This window comes from Phoca vitulina, unplaced genomic scaffold (assembly GCF_004348235.1).
Source record: "Phoca vitulina isolate PV1807 unplaced genomic scaffold, GSC_HSeal_1.0 scaffold20, whole genome shotgun sequence".
Lineage (NCBI taxonomy): Eukaryota > Metazoa > Chordata > Mammalia > Carnivora > Phocidae > Phoca > Phoca vitulina.
The window spans coordinates 10,757,207-10,773,710 of NW_022589723.1; the positions used below are offsets into that span (position 1 = coordinate 10,757,207).

The 16,504-nt window shown below is 37.7% G+C and overlaps 1 protein-coding gene across 7 annotated transcripts in view; it reads left to right on the top strand.

Moving 5' to 3' along the window:
• GANC (glucosidase alpha, neutral C) overlaps positions 1-16,504 on the top strand; it is a 71,100-nt gene that overhangs the window by 16,642 nt on the left and 37,954 nt on the right. For all 7 annotated transcript variants that reach the window (XM_032417881.1, XM_032417880.1, XM_032417883.1 and 4 more), the window contains exons 6-9: positions 1,078-1,260; positions 11,449-11,494; positions 14,522-14,588; positions 15,996-16,092. In XM_032417881.1, coding sequence (XP_032273772.1) covers positions 1,078-1,260; positions 11,449-11,494; positions 14,522-14,588; positions 15,996-16,092 — 393 coding nt within the window. The remainder of the gene's footprint in view (positions 1-1,077; positions 1,261-11,448; positions 11,495-14,521; positions 14,589-15,995; positions 16,093-16,504) is intronic.

A 16,504-nucleotide genomic window follows, 5' to 3' on the forward strand; every position in this document is an offset into this window, starting at 1 on the left:
GAAATAGATGCACTAAAGTGCAAAAAACAAAAGAACTCCACTTAGGTTTGATGAACAGTGAGATACAACCTCCCACCCAACTCCAGACAGTTTCCAGAACCCAGGCATCTTGCTTGAGAGGGAGGCCTAGAATCCATGAAGAAGGACTTGATAAGGATATAATAAGAACATAAAATATCCCTCCTCACCTTCCCTAAAGAGGCATGTGACCACTTACCAGGGTGACTATGCACCGAGAAAGGAATATCTAGACCTCTAAGGGATTTTAAGTGCTGCCTCTGAGCTTACATATTCCTGGGAATCCAGAATATCCTAACAGTCTATCTGTCAAATTAGGGACTGATGGAAGTCAGGAGAGAATCCGTCTCACTATGGACTCAGTGGGTCAAAATCCAATCTAGGTTATTTCCTTAGTTTCTGAGTGTATGGTTGGCATGAGAGAGAAAAGCGAAGTGTTTAGTGCTGTCCAGACCAAAGTAATGATGATGATAGCGAACATTTACTGAGCGCTTATTATGTGCCAGGCGCTGCCAAGTGCTTTGCATGCGTGATCTCATTTAATTCTCCCTGAAAGCTGTATTTGTTCTTGCTTTTGTTAATTCTACTTTACAGCTGAGGAAACTGAGAACTGGATAGACTGATTAATTTGTCCAAAGTTATGCACCTAGTGCATGATAGAGCTACGTTCAATCCAGCCTTTCTGACACCAAAACCCATGCTCTCAGTTACCGCTTTCCACTGCCTCATCTATGCTATGTTACATGAATATTGATTTACACATTAATTCTTCTTTTTTTTTTTTTTGAGAGAGAGAGAGAGAGAGCTCATGCGGGGCGGGGTGGGGGGTGAGGAGGGGCAGAGGGCGAAGGAGAGAGAATCTCAAGCAGACTCCTCACCCAGCATGGAGCTCAGTGTAGCACTCCCATCTCACAACCCTGAGATCATGACCTGAGCTGAAATCAAGAGCCAGGTGCTTAACTGACTGAACCACCCAGGCACCCCATTTACACATTAATTTGAATTGAGAATCACATTGAGCCATGTAACCTGTTTTTCTCTTCTTGTTTTGTTTTCTAGGCTGATTTCATGTTCAGGGGATGCAGATAGTTTGGTATTGACAGATGGAAAAGGAGATCTGAAGTGTAATATCACAGCAAACCCATTCAAGATAGATTTGGTGTCTGAAGAAGAGGTTGTGATGAGCATAAACTCCCTGGGCCAGTTGTACTTCGAGCACCTGCAGATTCCTCTCAAGCAAAGGTATTTTTGCACATTACTTGACATACAAAGAACTTTAGAAAACCTGATTGTGATTACTAATTGCCTAAATAGTTGATATATCACCATGGAAAATTGGTTCGCCTTATTTGCTGGAATATTGTTCTGAGAAATTTCAGCTTTTCACCTGTGCAAGTAAATGCAGGCTTGATGACAAGAATGATTCCCAGACTTTTGCAGACTGATACTCTTAACATATCCTGTGTGTTTAACTGATGGCATTCTCTACCCTCTACACCCCTAAAAAACACTCTGTTGAGACTTGATAAATGTTAATATGAACTGATGTCTTCAGAATTTCACTTTATCCCCTTACAATAACTTGAGTTATCCTACACTTGAATTTTCAGGAAACAATCATTTGATCAAAGCTGTTTGTGTGGGGGTGACATGAACTGGGAGGTTATGTAATAGGGGGAGATTCTTCTTCCATTTTTACCACTATTGTTTTTAAATCCTCCAGTCTGTAGTTCTATTTTTATCCTAATAATGAACATCTTATGTAATCTGTAGAAAACATTCAACATTCATTATTCCCACATAGTGATTTTTTTCTGGATTTCAACTTATTTGTATTTTTATATATAAAAGTCTTATTTTCTTATTACAGAGAATAATATCTGTTCATTGTAGGAAGAATAGAAAATATTGAAAAGAAAAATTTAAATACCTGTAATTCTGCCACTTATTAGTACTTTATGAATATTCAATTTTTTAATTGAAAAATACTGATATACCTCTGTGGAATAAAACTGCAGGGTTGTTTGGGTAGAAGGGACTTTGGTTTTTGCTTTTTACCCTCTGAACAGTTGGAGATTTTCACTATGAGCATTTTACCATTATAATGAAATAAAAAGTGGAAAAAAAAAAAGAAAAATACTGATAGCATAACAAATACCTGTGTACCCAGTACCTGGGTTATTTATATTTAAAAATTTTTTTCTTTTAATAAACTCCCATATTTTTGTTTTAGAGGTGATATCTAAGTTGGGCCTTAATATTTTCATTTATTTTTTAAATAAGCATATGCTACAAAGGGGTATATATTGAAAAGTCTCCCTCACCATTTGTCCTTGAGCTACCCATTCCATCCTTGATAGTAATCAATATTTCCAGTTTTTTATGTATCCTTCCAGAGATAATTTATGTTTATACAGTAAGATACATATGTGCTTTGCTTTTTCCTTTCTTAACACATATGATACCACCTTTACACATTATTCTGCACTTTGCTGTTTTTCCTTTACCAATGTGGTAGTTCCTAATTTCTTTAAAGCAGCTGTATAGTTTCTATTGTATGGTTACACTGTGATTCATTTAGTAAATTCCCTCTTGATGGACTTCAAAATTGTTTCTAATCTTGTTTTACAACTACTGACTTCATGGATAACTTTGTATATCTGTCATTTTGCATACATGCAAGTCCATCCATAGGCTAGAGTCATAGAAGTACAATTGCTGATCAAACGGAATTTGTAATTCTGACTGATGCTGCCAAATTACCTTCCATAGAGGTTGTGTACTAGTTCATATTTCCAGCATTTACATTTGTGTTAGGAAAATCAGATTATCCACCTGGAAAAAGATTTAAGTTAGGTCCAAACCTCACAACATTAGCAAAAATGAATCCCAGATGAAAAAAATTACACATAAAAAAACATAAAAAGAGGCAAAATCAAGATGGTGGTGTAAGAAGATCTTGAGCTCACCTCCTCCCACACACACATCAAAATCTACAACTACATATAGAAAACTATCTCTGAGGAGCGCCTGGGTGGCTCAGTCGATTTAGTGTCTGACTCTTGATTTCAGCTCAGGTCCTGGCTTCAGAGTTGTGAGTTCAAGCCCCATGTTGGGCTCCACACTGGGTGTGGAACCTACTTAAAAAAAAAAAAAAAGAACACTGTCTCTGACAAGGAACTAGAGACTAGCAGAACAGATCATATACAACTAAGGATATAAAGAAAAAAACACATCAAGATGGGTTGGAGGAGCAGAGACATGGTTTAGTCAGGTCCCACACCCCGAGTGCAGCAACCCACAACTGGGAAGGCTTTCACAACTGTAGAGGCCTGCCCTTAAGAACAAGGTGTCTGAGCCCCACATCAGGCTCCATGTCCCAGGGAACCTCTACCAGGAAGATGAGCTCCCATAATGTCTGCCTATGAAAACCAACAGTTCTTATGTCAAAGAGAGTCAGAGGGTAGGAGAAAACTGAGACTCTGCTCTTAAATGGCATGTGCACAATCACGCTTGGCTTTGAGTCCCAGCACAGAGGCAACCACTTGAAAAACGCCTGGGTGATATGGGAAGGAGATCCATTGACTAATTTTAGGGCATGGGCCAGAATGGCAGGAATCTGTTGGAATGTCCTCCAGGGACAGATGCACTGGTGGGTACCATTCTTCTACCTAGCTGGCCCAGCATTGGTGGGTGTCATTTCTGGTACTCTGTATCTACTCTGCTAGTGCCACTCATGCTGTCCAGTGTTCCCCTGCAGACTTGCTCCACCCAAGCCATCTCCCAGCCTGGACCCCCTCCCAGGTGTCTCTGCACACTGGCATTCCTGGTGGGTGCCTTTGGCTAGCATCAGAGCTCCCCCTAAGCAGCCTTCAACCCCAGCATTTGCAGCGGGCAGCCTCAGCTAAGACCAGAACCCCTCCTAAGCACCTCCACCCTGGGGGGCCAGCCCTACAAACTAGAACACCTACAGCAGTCACAGCTGGACCCCTCAGCAAGCCAAGAAGGAGATATGCCCCACCCACCAGTGCACCCACAGCTGTCATAGCCAGGCCTCACAGCCAGCCATGCCAGGGACCAACCCCACATAACAGCATATCCACAACAGTCACAACCAGGCCTTTCAGTCAGATGGGCCAGGGGCTAGCCCCACTAACCAGCATGACCGTAGCAGTCAGTCAGACCTCACAGACGGTCACGCTGGAGGATAGCCCTACACACCTGTGAGTCCGCACCAACTGCAACCCAGTCACTACAGGAAGGTGCATGCCGCCCACATAGGGAACACACTCTTGGGGCAGCTGACTGGGGTGGCTGGGGGTTTATGCTACTGGACCCACAGGATACCTTCTGCATAAAGCCACTCCTTCAAGATCAGATGTAACTGATCTACCTAATATATAGAAACAAACAGAGACTCAGGTAATGAGGAGACAGAAGAATATGTTCCAAATGAAAGAACAAGCCAAAACTTCAGAAAAAAAACTAAAGAAACAGAGATAAGCAATCTACCAGATAAAGAATTTAATGGTCATAAAGATGCTCACCAAACTGGGGAGATGAATGGATAACACAGTGAAAACTTCAACATGGAAGTAGAAAATACAAAAAGAACCCATCAACTGAAGGTTACAGTAACTGAAGTGAAAAATACACCAGAGGGAATCAACAGCAGATTAAATGATTCAGAAGAACAGATCAGCAATCTGAAGACAGGGTATTGTAAATCACCCAATCAGAGCAGCAAAAAGAAAAAAGAATTTTTTTTTTTAAATGAGGATAGTTTAAGGGACCACTAGGACATCAAGCATACTAACATTCACATTTTAGGGGGTCCCAGAAGGAGAAGAGAGAGAGAAAAAGGGACAGAAACCCTACTTAAAGAAATAATGGGGGCACTTGGGTGGCTCAGTTGGTTAAGCATCTGACTTCAGCTCGGTTCATGATCTCAGGGTGCTGGGGTCGAGCCCTGTGTTGGGCTCTGTGCTCAGCAGGAAGTCTGCTTCTTCCTCTCCCTCTGCCCCTCTCCCCACTAGTTCTCTTCCTTTCTCTCTCTCAAAATAAATAATTAAAAAAAAAAAAACAATGGCAGAAAACTTCTCTAATCTGGTGAAAGAAATAGACATCCAAGTCCAGAAAGCACAGAGAGAGCCAAATAAGATGAACCCAAAGAGACCCACCCCAAGACACATCACAGTGGGAGTATCAATAGTTAAAGATGAGGGAATCTTAAAAGCAGCAAAGGAAAAACTAGTTACATACAAGGGAAACCCGTAAACCTGATAGGCCAGAAGGGAGTGACCTTTATATTTTATATTCAAAGTGCTGATAGGAGAAGAACTTACAACTAAGAATACTTGGCAGGGTTATTCCTCAGAATTGAAGGAGAAATAAGGGGTTTCCCAAATAAGCAAAAGCTAAAGGAGTTCATCAACATGAAACCAACCTTCCAAGAAATGTTAAAGGGACTTCCTTAAATGGAAAAGAAAAGTCCATAACTAGAAATAAGAAAATTATAAAAGAAAAAATCTCATTGGTAAAGATAAACATATAATAAAGGTAGTGGTTCAGCCACCTGCGTAGCTTGTACAAGGTTAAAAGACAAAAGTAATAAAACCATCTAGACCTACAATAATTAGTCAAGGGATACACAAAATAGTAAGATGTAAAATATGACTTCAGGGGCGCCTGGGTGGCTCAGATGGTTGAGCGTCTGCCTTCGGCTCAGGTCATGATCCCAGGGTCCTGGGATGGAGCCCCGCATCGGGCTCCCTGCTTGGCGGGGAGCCTGCTTCTCCCTCTCCCTCTGCTGTTCCCCCTGCTTGTGCTCTCTCACTGTCTCTGTCAAATAAATAAATAAAAACTTAAAAAAAAAAAAACTTTAAAATATGACTTCAAAAACCTAAAACATGGTGTGGGAGGAGTAAAAATGTAGTGCATTTAGAATATGCTTGAACTTAAATGGCCAAACAGACTTTAAAACAAAGTAACAAGAGACAAGGCCATCACACAATAATGATAAAGGGAAAGATCCAACAAGAAATGACACATTAGACCAGATGAACGTTATACACACATACATGCATGTACAGACATTCCATGCAAAAACAGCAGAATATACATTCTTTTCAAGTGCACATGGAACATTCTCCGGATCAGACCACTTACTAAGCCACAAAACAAGTGTCAGTAAATTTAAGAAAGTTGAAATCATTATCAAGCATGTTTTTCAACTACAATGTTAAGAAACTAGAAATCAAGTACAGGAAGAAAACTGGGGAAAAAACCCACAAACATGTGGCGACTAAACAACATACTACTAAACAGCTAATATGTAAATAAAGAGGAAGTAAAAAAATACCTAGAAACAAATGGAAGTGGAAACACAGTAGTCCAAAATCTATGGGTTGCAACAAAAGTAGTTTTAACTGGGAAGTTTATTGCAAAAGGGGCCTACCTCAAGAAACAAAAATCTCAAATGAACATTGTAATCTTATACCTACAGGAACTAAGAAAAACAAAACAAAGCCCTAAATCATAGAAGGAAGGAAATAATAAAGATCAGAGTAGAAATAAATAAAATAGACTTAAAAACAATAGAAAAGATGAGTGAAATGAAGAGCTGGTTCTTTGAAAAGATAAATGAAATTGATAAATCTTTATCCAGACTCATCAAGAAAAAGAGAGGGCACAAATAAAAATCAAGTTAAAGAGAAGAAGTTACAATCGATACCACAGAAATACAAAGGATTATATGAGACCATGATAAACAATTACATGCCAGCAAATAGGAGAACCTAGAAGAAATGCATAAATTCCTAAAATATACAGTCTTCCAAGACTACACCAAGAAGAAATAGAAAATTTGAACTAATTACTAGTAATGAAATTGAATCAGTAATCCAAAAACTTCCAGCAAACAAAAGTCCAGGACTAGATGACGTCACAAGCAAATTCTACAAAACATTTAAAGAAAAGTTAATACCTATTCCTCTCAAAATATTACAAAAATTGAAGAGGAATGAATGCTTCCAAATTCATTCTATAAGGCCAACATTACCTATCATTAAAAAAGAAAACTATAGGCTAATATTCATGATGAACATTGATATAAAAATCCTATACAGCATATTAGCAAACCAAATTCAACAATGCTTTAAAAGAATCAAACAGGGGCGCCTGGGTGGCTCAGTCGTTAAGCGTCTGCCTTCGGCTCAGGTCCTGATCCCAGGGTCCTGGGATCGAGCCCCGCATCAGGCTCCTTGCTCGGCGGGAAGCCTGCTTCTCCCTCTCCCACTCCCCCTGCTTGTGTTCCCTCTCTCTCTGTGTCAAATAAATAAATAAAATCTTTAAAAAATAAAAAAATAAAAATAAAAGAATCAAACATTATGATCAAATGGGACTTATTCCAGGGACGAAAGGGTGGTTCAGTATCCACAAATTAATCAACATGATACATGATACACTGCATTAACAAAAATAAGGATAAAAATCATGATCATCTCAATAGATGCAGAAAAGGAATTCAATAAAATTCAACATCCATTCATTATAAAAACTTAGAACAAAGTTGGTACAAAAGGAACATACTACAACATAATAAATGCCATATATGGCAACCCATAGCTAAGATCATACTCAAGAGTGAAAAGCTAAAAGCTTTTTCTCTTAGAACAGGAGCAAGACGAGGATGCCAACTCTTCCCACTATTATTCAACAGTACTGGAAGTCCTATCCACAGCAATAAGACAAAAAAAAAAAAAAAGGCATCCAAATAGGAAAAGGAGTAAGACTGTCACTATTTGCAGACTATATGATGCTGTATATAGAAAATGCTAGGTTCCACCAAAAAAACTACTAGAATTAATAAATAAATTCACTAAAGTTGGAGGATGCAAAATTAATATACAGAAATTTGTTGCATTTCTATATACTAATAACTATCAGAGAGAGTAAGAAAACAGTCCCATTTACAATTGCATCAAAAAGAATAAAATACCTAGGAATAAATGTAACCAAGGACATGAAAGACCTGAACTCTAAAATCTGTAAGACAATGATGAAAGAAACTGAAGACAGCACAAATAAATGGAAAGATACACTGTGCTCATGAATTGGAAGAATTAATATTGTTAAAATATCCATACCACCCAAAGTAGTCTATAGATTGAATGCAATCGCTATCAAGATACCAATGAAATTTTTCTCAGAAATAGAACAAATAATCTTAAAATATGTGTAGAGCCACAAAAGATAGCCAAATAGCCAAAGCAATCTTGAGAAAGAACAAAGCTAGAGGTATCATGTCCCTTGATTTCAAAGTATACTACAAAGCTATAGTAATCAAAACAGTATGGTATTGGCACAAAAACAAAAACATAGATCAGTGGAACAGAACACAGTCCAGAAATAAGTCCGTGCATATACAGGTAATTAATCTTCAACAAAGGAAACAGGAACATACAGTTCCTGAAAAGACAGTATCTTCAATAAATAGTGTTGGCTACTGGTATTTACCTAAAGAAAACAAAATACTATTTCAAAAAGATATGTGCACCCCTATGTTTACTGCAGCCTTATTTACAATAGCCAAGATATGAAAACAACCCAAATGTCCATCCATAGATGAATGGTTAAAGAAGATATGGTATATATGTGTGTGGTGTGTGTATGTATGTACACCACACACACACACACACACACACACACACAATGGAATATTACTCAGCCGTAAAAAAAGAATGAAATCTTGCCATTTGCAGCAATATGGATGGATCTAGAAGGTATAATGCTAAGTGAAATAAGTCAGTGTGAGAAAGACAAATACCTAATAATTTCGCTGGTATGTGGAATATAAGAAACAAAACAAATGAACAAATTAAAAGAAACAAACAAACAAAAAAAAACAACCCCAGACTCTTAAATATAGAGAGTAAGCTGGTGGTTGCCAGAAGAGAGGTGGGAATGGGGATGGGTAAAATAGGTGAAGGGGATTAGGAGTACACTTACCATGATGAGCACTGAGTAATGTATAGAAGTGTTGCAATATTATACTGTACACCTGAAACTAATAAGACACTGTAAATTTTACCTGAATAAAAAATATATTTCAAAAATGAATCTAATGTCCACAATAGCCAAACTATGGAAAGAGCCAAGATGTCCATCGACAGATGAATGGATAAAGAAGATGTGGTATATATATATATATATATATATATATACACAATGGAATATTATGCAGCCATCAAAAGGAATGAGATGTTGCCATTTGCAACGACGTGGATGGAACTGGAGGGTGTTATGCTGAGCGAAATAAGTCAATCAGAGAAAGACATGTATCATATGACCTCACTGATATGAGGAATTCTTAATCTCAGGAAACAAACTGAGGGTTGCTGGAGTGGGGGGGTGGGAGGGATGGGGTGGCTGGGTGATAGGCATTGGGGAGGGTATGTGCTATGGTGAGCGCTGTAAATTGTGCAAGACTGTTGAATCACAGATTGTACCTCTGAAATAATGCAATATATGTTAAGAAAAAAAAAAAGAAGATAACAGGAGGGGAAGAATGAAGGAGGGGAGTCGGAGGGGGAGACGAACCATGAGAGACGATGGACTCTGAAAAACAAACTGAGGGTTCTAGAGGGGAGGGGGGTGGGAGGATGGGTTAGCCTGGTGATGCATATTAAAGAGGGCACGTTCTGCATGGAGCACTGGGTGTTATGCACAAACAATGAATCATGGAACACTACATCAAAAACTAATGATGTAATGTATGGTGATTAACATAACAATAAAAAATTTTAAAAAAATGAATCTAGGCATAGACCTTATACCCTTCCCAAAAATGAACTCAAAATGGGTCATAGATCTAAATGTAAATTACAAAACTATAAAATTCCTAGAAGATAACATAGAAGAAAACCTAGATGACCTTGGTTATGGTGATGATTTTTTAATACACCACCAAAGGCATGATCCATGAAAGAAATAACTGATAAATTGGGCTTCGTTAAAATTAAAAACTAATGCTTTGTGAAAAACAATGTCAAGAAAATGAGAAGACAAGCCACAGACTTGGAAGAAATATTTGCAAAAGATGCATCAGATAAAGGACTGCTACCCAACATATACAAAGAACTCTTAAAATTCAACAATAAGAAAATGAACACCGAACTTTAAAGTGTGCCAAAGAGCTGAACAGATACCTTACCAAAAAAGATATACAGATGGCAAGTAAGCACATGAAAAGATGTTCAACATCATATATCATTAGGAAATTGCAAATTAAAACAAGATTCCCCCAAAAATAAAAAAATAAAAAGTGAAAAAAGTATGTTACAGTACATTTCTATTTGTATAAAAAAAATTTTAAAGGCAAAACCAAATACATGTTGGAGGACTCATACATTTGTGGGAATGCTATAAAGAACAGCAAGGGAATGGTTTCACACAAAATTGAGTAAAGTGGTTACTTCTGAAGGGTCAGGGGAGGAGGTAGATGATACATTTGAGAAGAGGCACGCAGGAACTCCTAAGGAACAAGTCATCTCTGTGGCTTATGTGGGTTCACAGTTCACTTTATATTACTCTTTAACCTCTGAACTTATATTATATACCCATCCATATCCATACTTTATTTTACACTAAAAAATTAACATATAGTGCGAATAGACAATTCACAGAAGAAATAGAAATACCATTTAATGTATAAAAAGGTAGTTTACAGCTTTAATGAAAGAAATTCAAATTGAAATGTATTGTCTTTTCTAAAAAAATTTTTTGTTCGAGAAAATGAGTTTTTTTCTCTTTAACAAATTACATTCCAGTTTTTAAAATCCTATTTTACAAAATCCATGCTAATCAATGCGTTGATAGGGCAGCTAAAGTAAAAACTTTGAGACTCCATCAGAACACTGTCAGGAGGCAGGAAAGTCTTTTCTAAAATTTTAGATTGGCAAAGATTTTAGAAGTGTATAACATCCAGTATTGTTAAGAATGGGGAGAAATGAGCCCTCAAATCCAACTGTACATGATAGAATAAGTTGTCAACAATCATTTTGGAAGACAGTGCATTATGTTGCTCTGTACTGAGGTAAAATTGGGTGAGGGCAGCTGTGTTCTACCTTGCTTGCTTATGTTTTGTTTCATTGATGGATTATGTATTACATGTATAATAAAACTGATAAAATTCTTTAAGGGTAAACAAGAAAATTTAAATATATTTACATTTTAATAAATCAAGCTATTGGATTAATGTTCATCATAAATGTTCAATTTCATAAACTTATTTTTGTAATGACATTATTTTTAATAAGTTAAAAGATACAATTTATGGGGTCTCAAAATTTGGAAATTAAAATCTTTATCATTGAACAAAATTCTGTCAGTTTTCCCATGAGTGAAACAACGTTATTTATATTGAAACAGAGCTGCCAAAGAAAATAAGGAGGACACATCAGTGGACGCTTCTCAGGTAATCTAGATTGAGCAATTTAGCTTTTTGAAATCTCTTTCACCATCATTACCATGATGTGGAATATAATGGTTCTGTTCTTCCCTTCCTCTCAGAGATGGGTACTTGATAAATACTCTACTGCATATAAATGGGACTGCCTATCTCTTTTGCTCACCTTGTCATCTCATTCTTTCATTCATTTGTCTATTCATGTATTCATTCATTCATTTATTCATAAAACAGGTAATTCCTGAGTGCCTGCTTTTGTGCCAGCTGAAAAAATTATGCTAGGCAAGGAGAATCAGCAGTGAGTAAAACAAATCCCAGCCTGTCCTCATGAATCTTAGAATCTAATAGGAAAGATGGACACTGACCAAGTACAAGCATGAGGAGTGTTAAAAAGAGTGCTATAGGAGAATATAACAAGGAACTTGACCAAGATGAGGGTCAAGATAGACCTCCTGAAGGAAATGATTTTCCAACTGAAACTGATGCATGGGGATACATTAGCTAGTCAAAAGGTGGGAAAAGAATATTCCAATAGAGGGAATTTCATATTCAAAGACCTTGAGGTAGGAAGGAGCACATTTGAGGACATTTTAAAAATATATATACTTTTTAGTAGGATAAAGAAAAACAAAGGTAAAGATGCTGTATAACAAGGCCAGAGAGATAGGCAGGGCAATTCTGTGGAAAGTCTTGTAATAATTCTTGCATTCAACAAACATTTGTTGAGTATTTCCTATATGCCAGGCACTGTTCGAGGAATTGGTGATGTATCGTTGAATAAATCGAAGTCCCTCATTACCATGGAGCTGGCATTCTTCTATGTCTTGTTAACCTTTTTGGACTTTAAGGGCAAAGGAAAACCCTGGAAAGGCTGTAAGCAGCAGAGATATGTGGTCTGCTGTCTGTTTTTAAAAGATTATTTTAGCTGAATTATGGAAAATGGGCATTCCAGAAATCTTCCCTTCATCCAAAGCCACATGCATCTTTGAAGGATCCCTGACAGTAGGTATGGCCACCAGGAATGGTGAAAAATATTTCCAGTGCAGTAAGGACATGCTTCTTCCTCTTGAAAACTGACCCATGCTGATGAATATGACAGAGAATATTTCTCCCATTTTCAAATCGAGAAGGACAACTAGGACATAGCTTCACACAGTTTTGTGACAACATGTCCAGTCAGCTTTGGGGAGACCTCTAATTAGATAGCTTAGATAGGGGGCGCCTGGGTGGCTCAGTTTTTAGGCATCTGACTTCGGCTCAGGTCATGATCCCAGGGTCCTGGGATCAAGCCCCGCATCGGGTTCCTTGCTCGGTGGGAAGCCTGCTTCTCCCTCTCCCACTCCCACTCCCCTTGCTTGTGTTTCCTCTCTCGTTGTGTCTCTCTCTGTCAAATAAATAAATAAAATCTTAAAAAAAAAAAAAAAGATTTAGATAGCTTAGATAGTGGTTTTGTGTCGTAGATGTCCTTGCAAGAATCTGATGAAAGCTATGAACCATCTCTGTACAACAAAATTTTCATACTGTTTGAAGGAGTTCACAAACTCTAAAGCCCATCCACAGACCCAAGGATAATAGTCCCTACATTAAGAATGCAGTTGCGATTTAAACACACATTCACATAGAGGCTCACTTTACAGAAGCTTATAATTATGAAGAAACCACCTGGAAATGGGCATGGGGCTCATTTTTTAAAAGAAACATGCATTTCACACACACACACACACACACACACAGTTTCTAGAAGACTTTTTCATTCTACCAGAGAGGAAGAATGAAACTTGTAAAGCCAAGAAAGGAAACTTGTAAAGCCAAGAAAATTCATTAGCTCTACATCAAAAGATTGTGAACCTGAGCAGTCTTGACTTATTATGTAGTTTGGCTAACTGAAGCAGGGTGGGGAAGTACCCATCTCATCCAAAATGTCTGCTTTTTGACCCAAATTATTTGATTCTAATTATTTTGCCTCACACGTTTACAAGAAAAAAAAAAGAATTTTAAAAATCTGACTTTTGTAAAGACTGCATTTTTCAAAGTGTTTTCACATCATTTTGGACTGTGTAAAGATATTTATATCAAATGGTGAGGCAGTTCCTCAGAAAATTCAACATAGAATTACAATATGGTCCAGCAATTTCACTTACGGATATATATCCGAAAGGGAAAGCAGGAACTCAAACAAATATTTGTATGCTTGTGTTCTTAGCAGCATCATTCACAGTAGCCAAAACGTGAAAGCAGTCCAGAACCCAAGAGTCACTGACAAATGAATGCACACACAAAATGTGGTATATACATACAGTGGACTATCATTTGACCTTAAAAAGGAAGGAAATTCTGACACATGCTACAAAATGGATGAATCTTGAAGATATTATACTAGGTGAAATAAGCCAGTTACAAAAGGACAGGTACTACATGATTCTAGTTATATGCGATATTTGCAGTAGTCAGATTTGTACAGACAAGAAGTAGAATGGCTGTTGTCACAAGCTGGGGAGGGACAGTATGGGGAGTTATTGTTTAATGGGTATGGAGATTCAGTTTGGGAAGATATAAAAGTTCTGGAGATGGATGATAGTTGCACAACAATGTGAATGTACTTAATGTCATTTTAACCTGGTAAAAATGAAAAAAAATGGTGGTGGGGTCCCTGGCTGGCTCAGTAGAGTATGTGACTCCTCATCTCAGGGTCATGAGTTCAAGCCCCACGTTGGGTGTAGAGGTTACTTAAAATAAAAAAATAAATAAAATCGTTAAAGTGGAAAATAAATAGTTAAAATTGTAAATTTTATGTCTATTCTACCACAATAAAAAATTATATTCATGTCAGCTGCAGTTCATAAGGAGGATGACTACTAGCATTTATATAAAACACAGATCAAATTTGTTAAATATACTGACATCACAAACAGGTCTTTTAAAAGATACTCATTTTCTCAGTCTGATTTTTTAACAATCCAAATAAAATATGCTATTGTGGTAACCACATTTGTTGCAGTGTATAAACTCAATTTGCTCCTTTTTTTGTGCCATCAGGAAGACCAAGAGGATCTGGGCCTGTGGGAGGAGAAATTCGGAAAATTTGTGGATGTCAAAGTTAATGGTAAAATTGAAATTGGTGTAGTATTAAAGGAGAACATGCCAAAATGGCTAAATATCGCTATCTAAAGTCTCTTCAACCTTCCACCCAAATAAGTGATTTCTGTAAGGGGAACAGAAATCTCAGATTTGGGTCTTCTGTTCTTCACTAATGCACTGCAACAGAGAAATAGTGAATGTGTACCTTTTGTGGGGTATGTAAGAGAAGTACAGGCCTCATGGAGTTGATGGTCTCATGTTAGGGGCCTAGGTCAGCACACTGCTGGTACTACTCAGTATATCAGACAGCCACAAATGCCACATTCTATTTTTATGAGAGTCAAGTGATGAGAAATGAAGTTCTAGAGCTCATTAGCTCCAACATTGCAAGCCATTGGTTCTCAACCTTTTCCAGGCCTCCCCATCATTCACATGAGTATCACATGCCCATCTGTGACATTTCTCACTAGACAGTGATAATGGGTGTCGGGGGTGGAGTTTGTCTCTTTAGGATATACAGTTCAGATACTTGGGGCTTATAGAGTTGGAAAAATACTTTCCTCCTCCCTCCTACCAGTAGGATAACAGGTCTTCCCTAACACCTTGAGATTTCTGTTCTAGCATCTATATCTATAGCCTAGCATAATTATCAGGACTGACAACATGTCCAAAATGTTTAAGTAGGGGGGCCATCAGGCTTTCCTTTCTGTAACATCATAATCTATTTGACCTTCTCTATAGCACCCCCTTTCCATAAATTCCTTTAAATAAGGACCATTTCATGTCAAATACTTTTACCTAAGAGTGAATTTAAGTCTGTTATTTCTCCTAGTTACTTGCATTTTTCCCGTATCTCTAAAATAATGGTTAAATAAAGGAGTTTGTCTCTAGTTTTAAAAAACTTACATATCTACAGTCACAGGGAAGGGGTATTTTGAGGAGTGAGGAAAGATCTCTCTGATGCCCTTGACATTATAGTCCCTGTATGCAGTAAGAATAAATGATCATAAGAAGACACCCAGTCTTCTATCTAGTGAAGATTAAAATTGCTCAGTATCCTTTGTTTCCTAATGTAAAGAAGCATGTGATACATTTTAGGAAAATTCAGATTAGAAAAAAAATCTAAAGTTCATAGCCATATTTTACAGATAGAAAAGGAGATTTACTATAAATGAAGACACAGAGAGCTTCAGCACATAGCTAAGGAAACACTAATAAGTGACCAGAACTTTGCCTTGAGCATGTTTGTATCCCCACAGTACCTGAATGTAACATCTTACAGAAAAGGCACACACATGATTTACTGACTGATCAGGGCAAGTTCAGGTCGCTAGATCCCTAGTCTAGTCATCATGCTACACTCATAGGCAAGTAAGTCTCCTTAATTGATTGTCCCACAGAGAAGCAAAACTCAGTATCCTTGTCCCTTCAGGTCCTGCCTCCATTGGTTTGGATTTCTCCTTGCATGGATTTGAGCATCTCTATGGGATCCCGCAACATGCAGAATCACACCAACTTAAAAATACGAGGTAAAGTGAAAACAAAAATTCTTATAGGATACTCTGGTTTCTGGACTGGAAAACTTTGAAGGGAAAATATGTGAGCTTTCCGAGCCTGGGCCAGTATGTGCCTAGCCTTTTCCTCCTTGATAATGCTTGTAGATCTTTAAGAACTTTAAGAGTAGTGGTTTTCAATTTTTATCTTTTTTTTTTTTTGGCAAAAAAGTTGAGAATTATAAAAACTGTAATGCTGAACCTAAAATCTACAGAGGAAGTAAAAATATGGAACTATTGTGGTTGAAGTAGGGGAGAGAGCTTCATCACACTACCTCCCCAGGTTTTGCTTTCACCCCTCAAGGCCTCTCTGTGGAACCTGGGAGAATACACTGTGAAAATCACTGACCTAGAAAAAGGCTTTTACCAAAAAAGGACAGTGATCAGA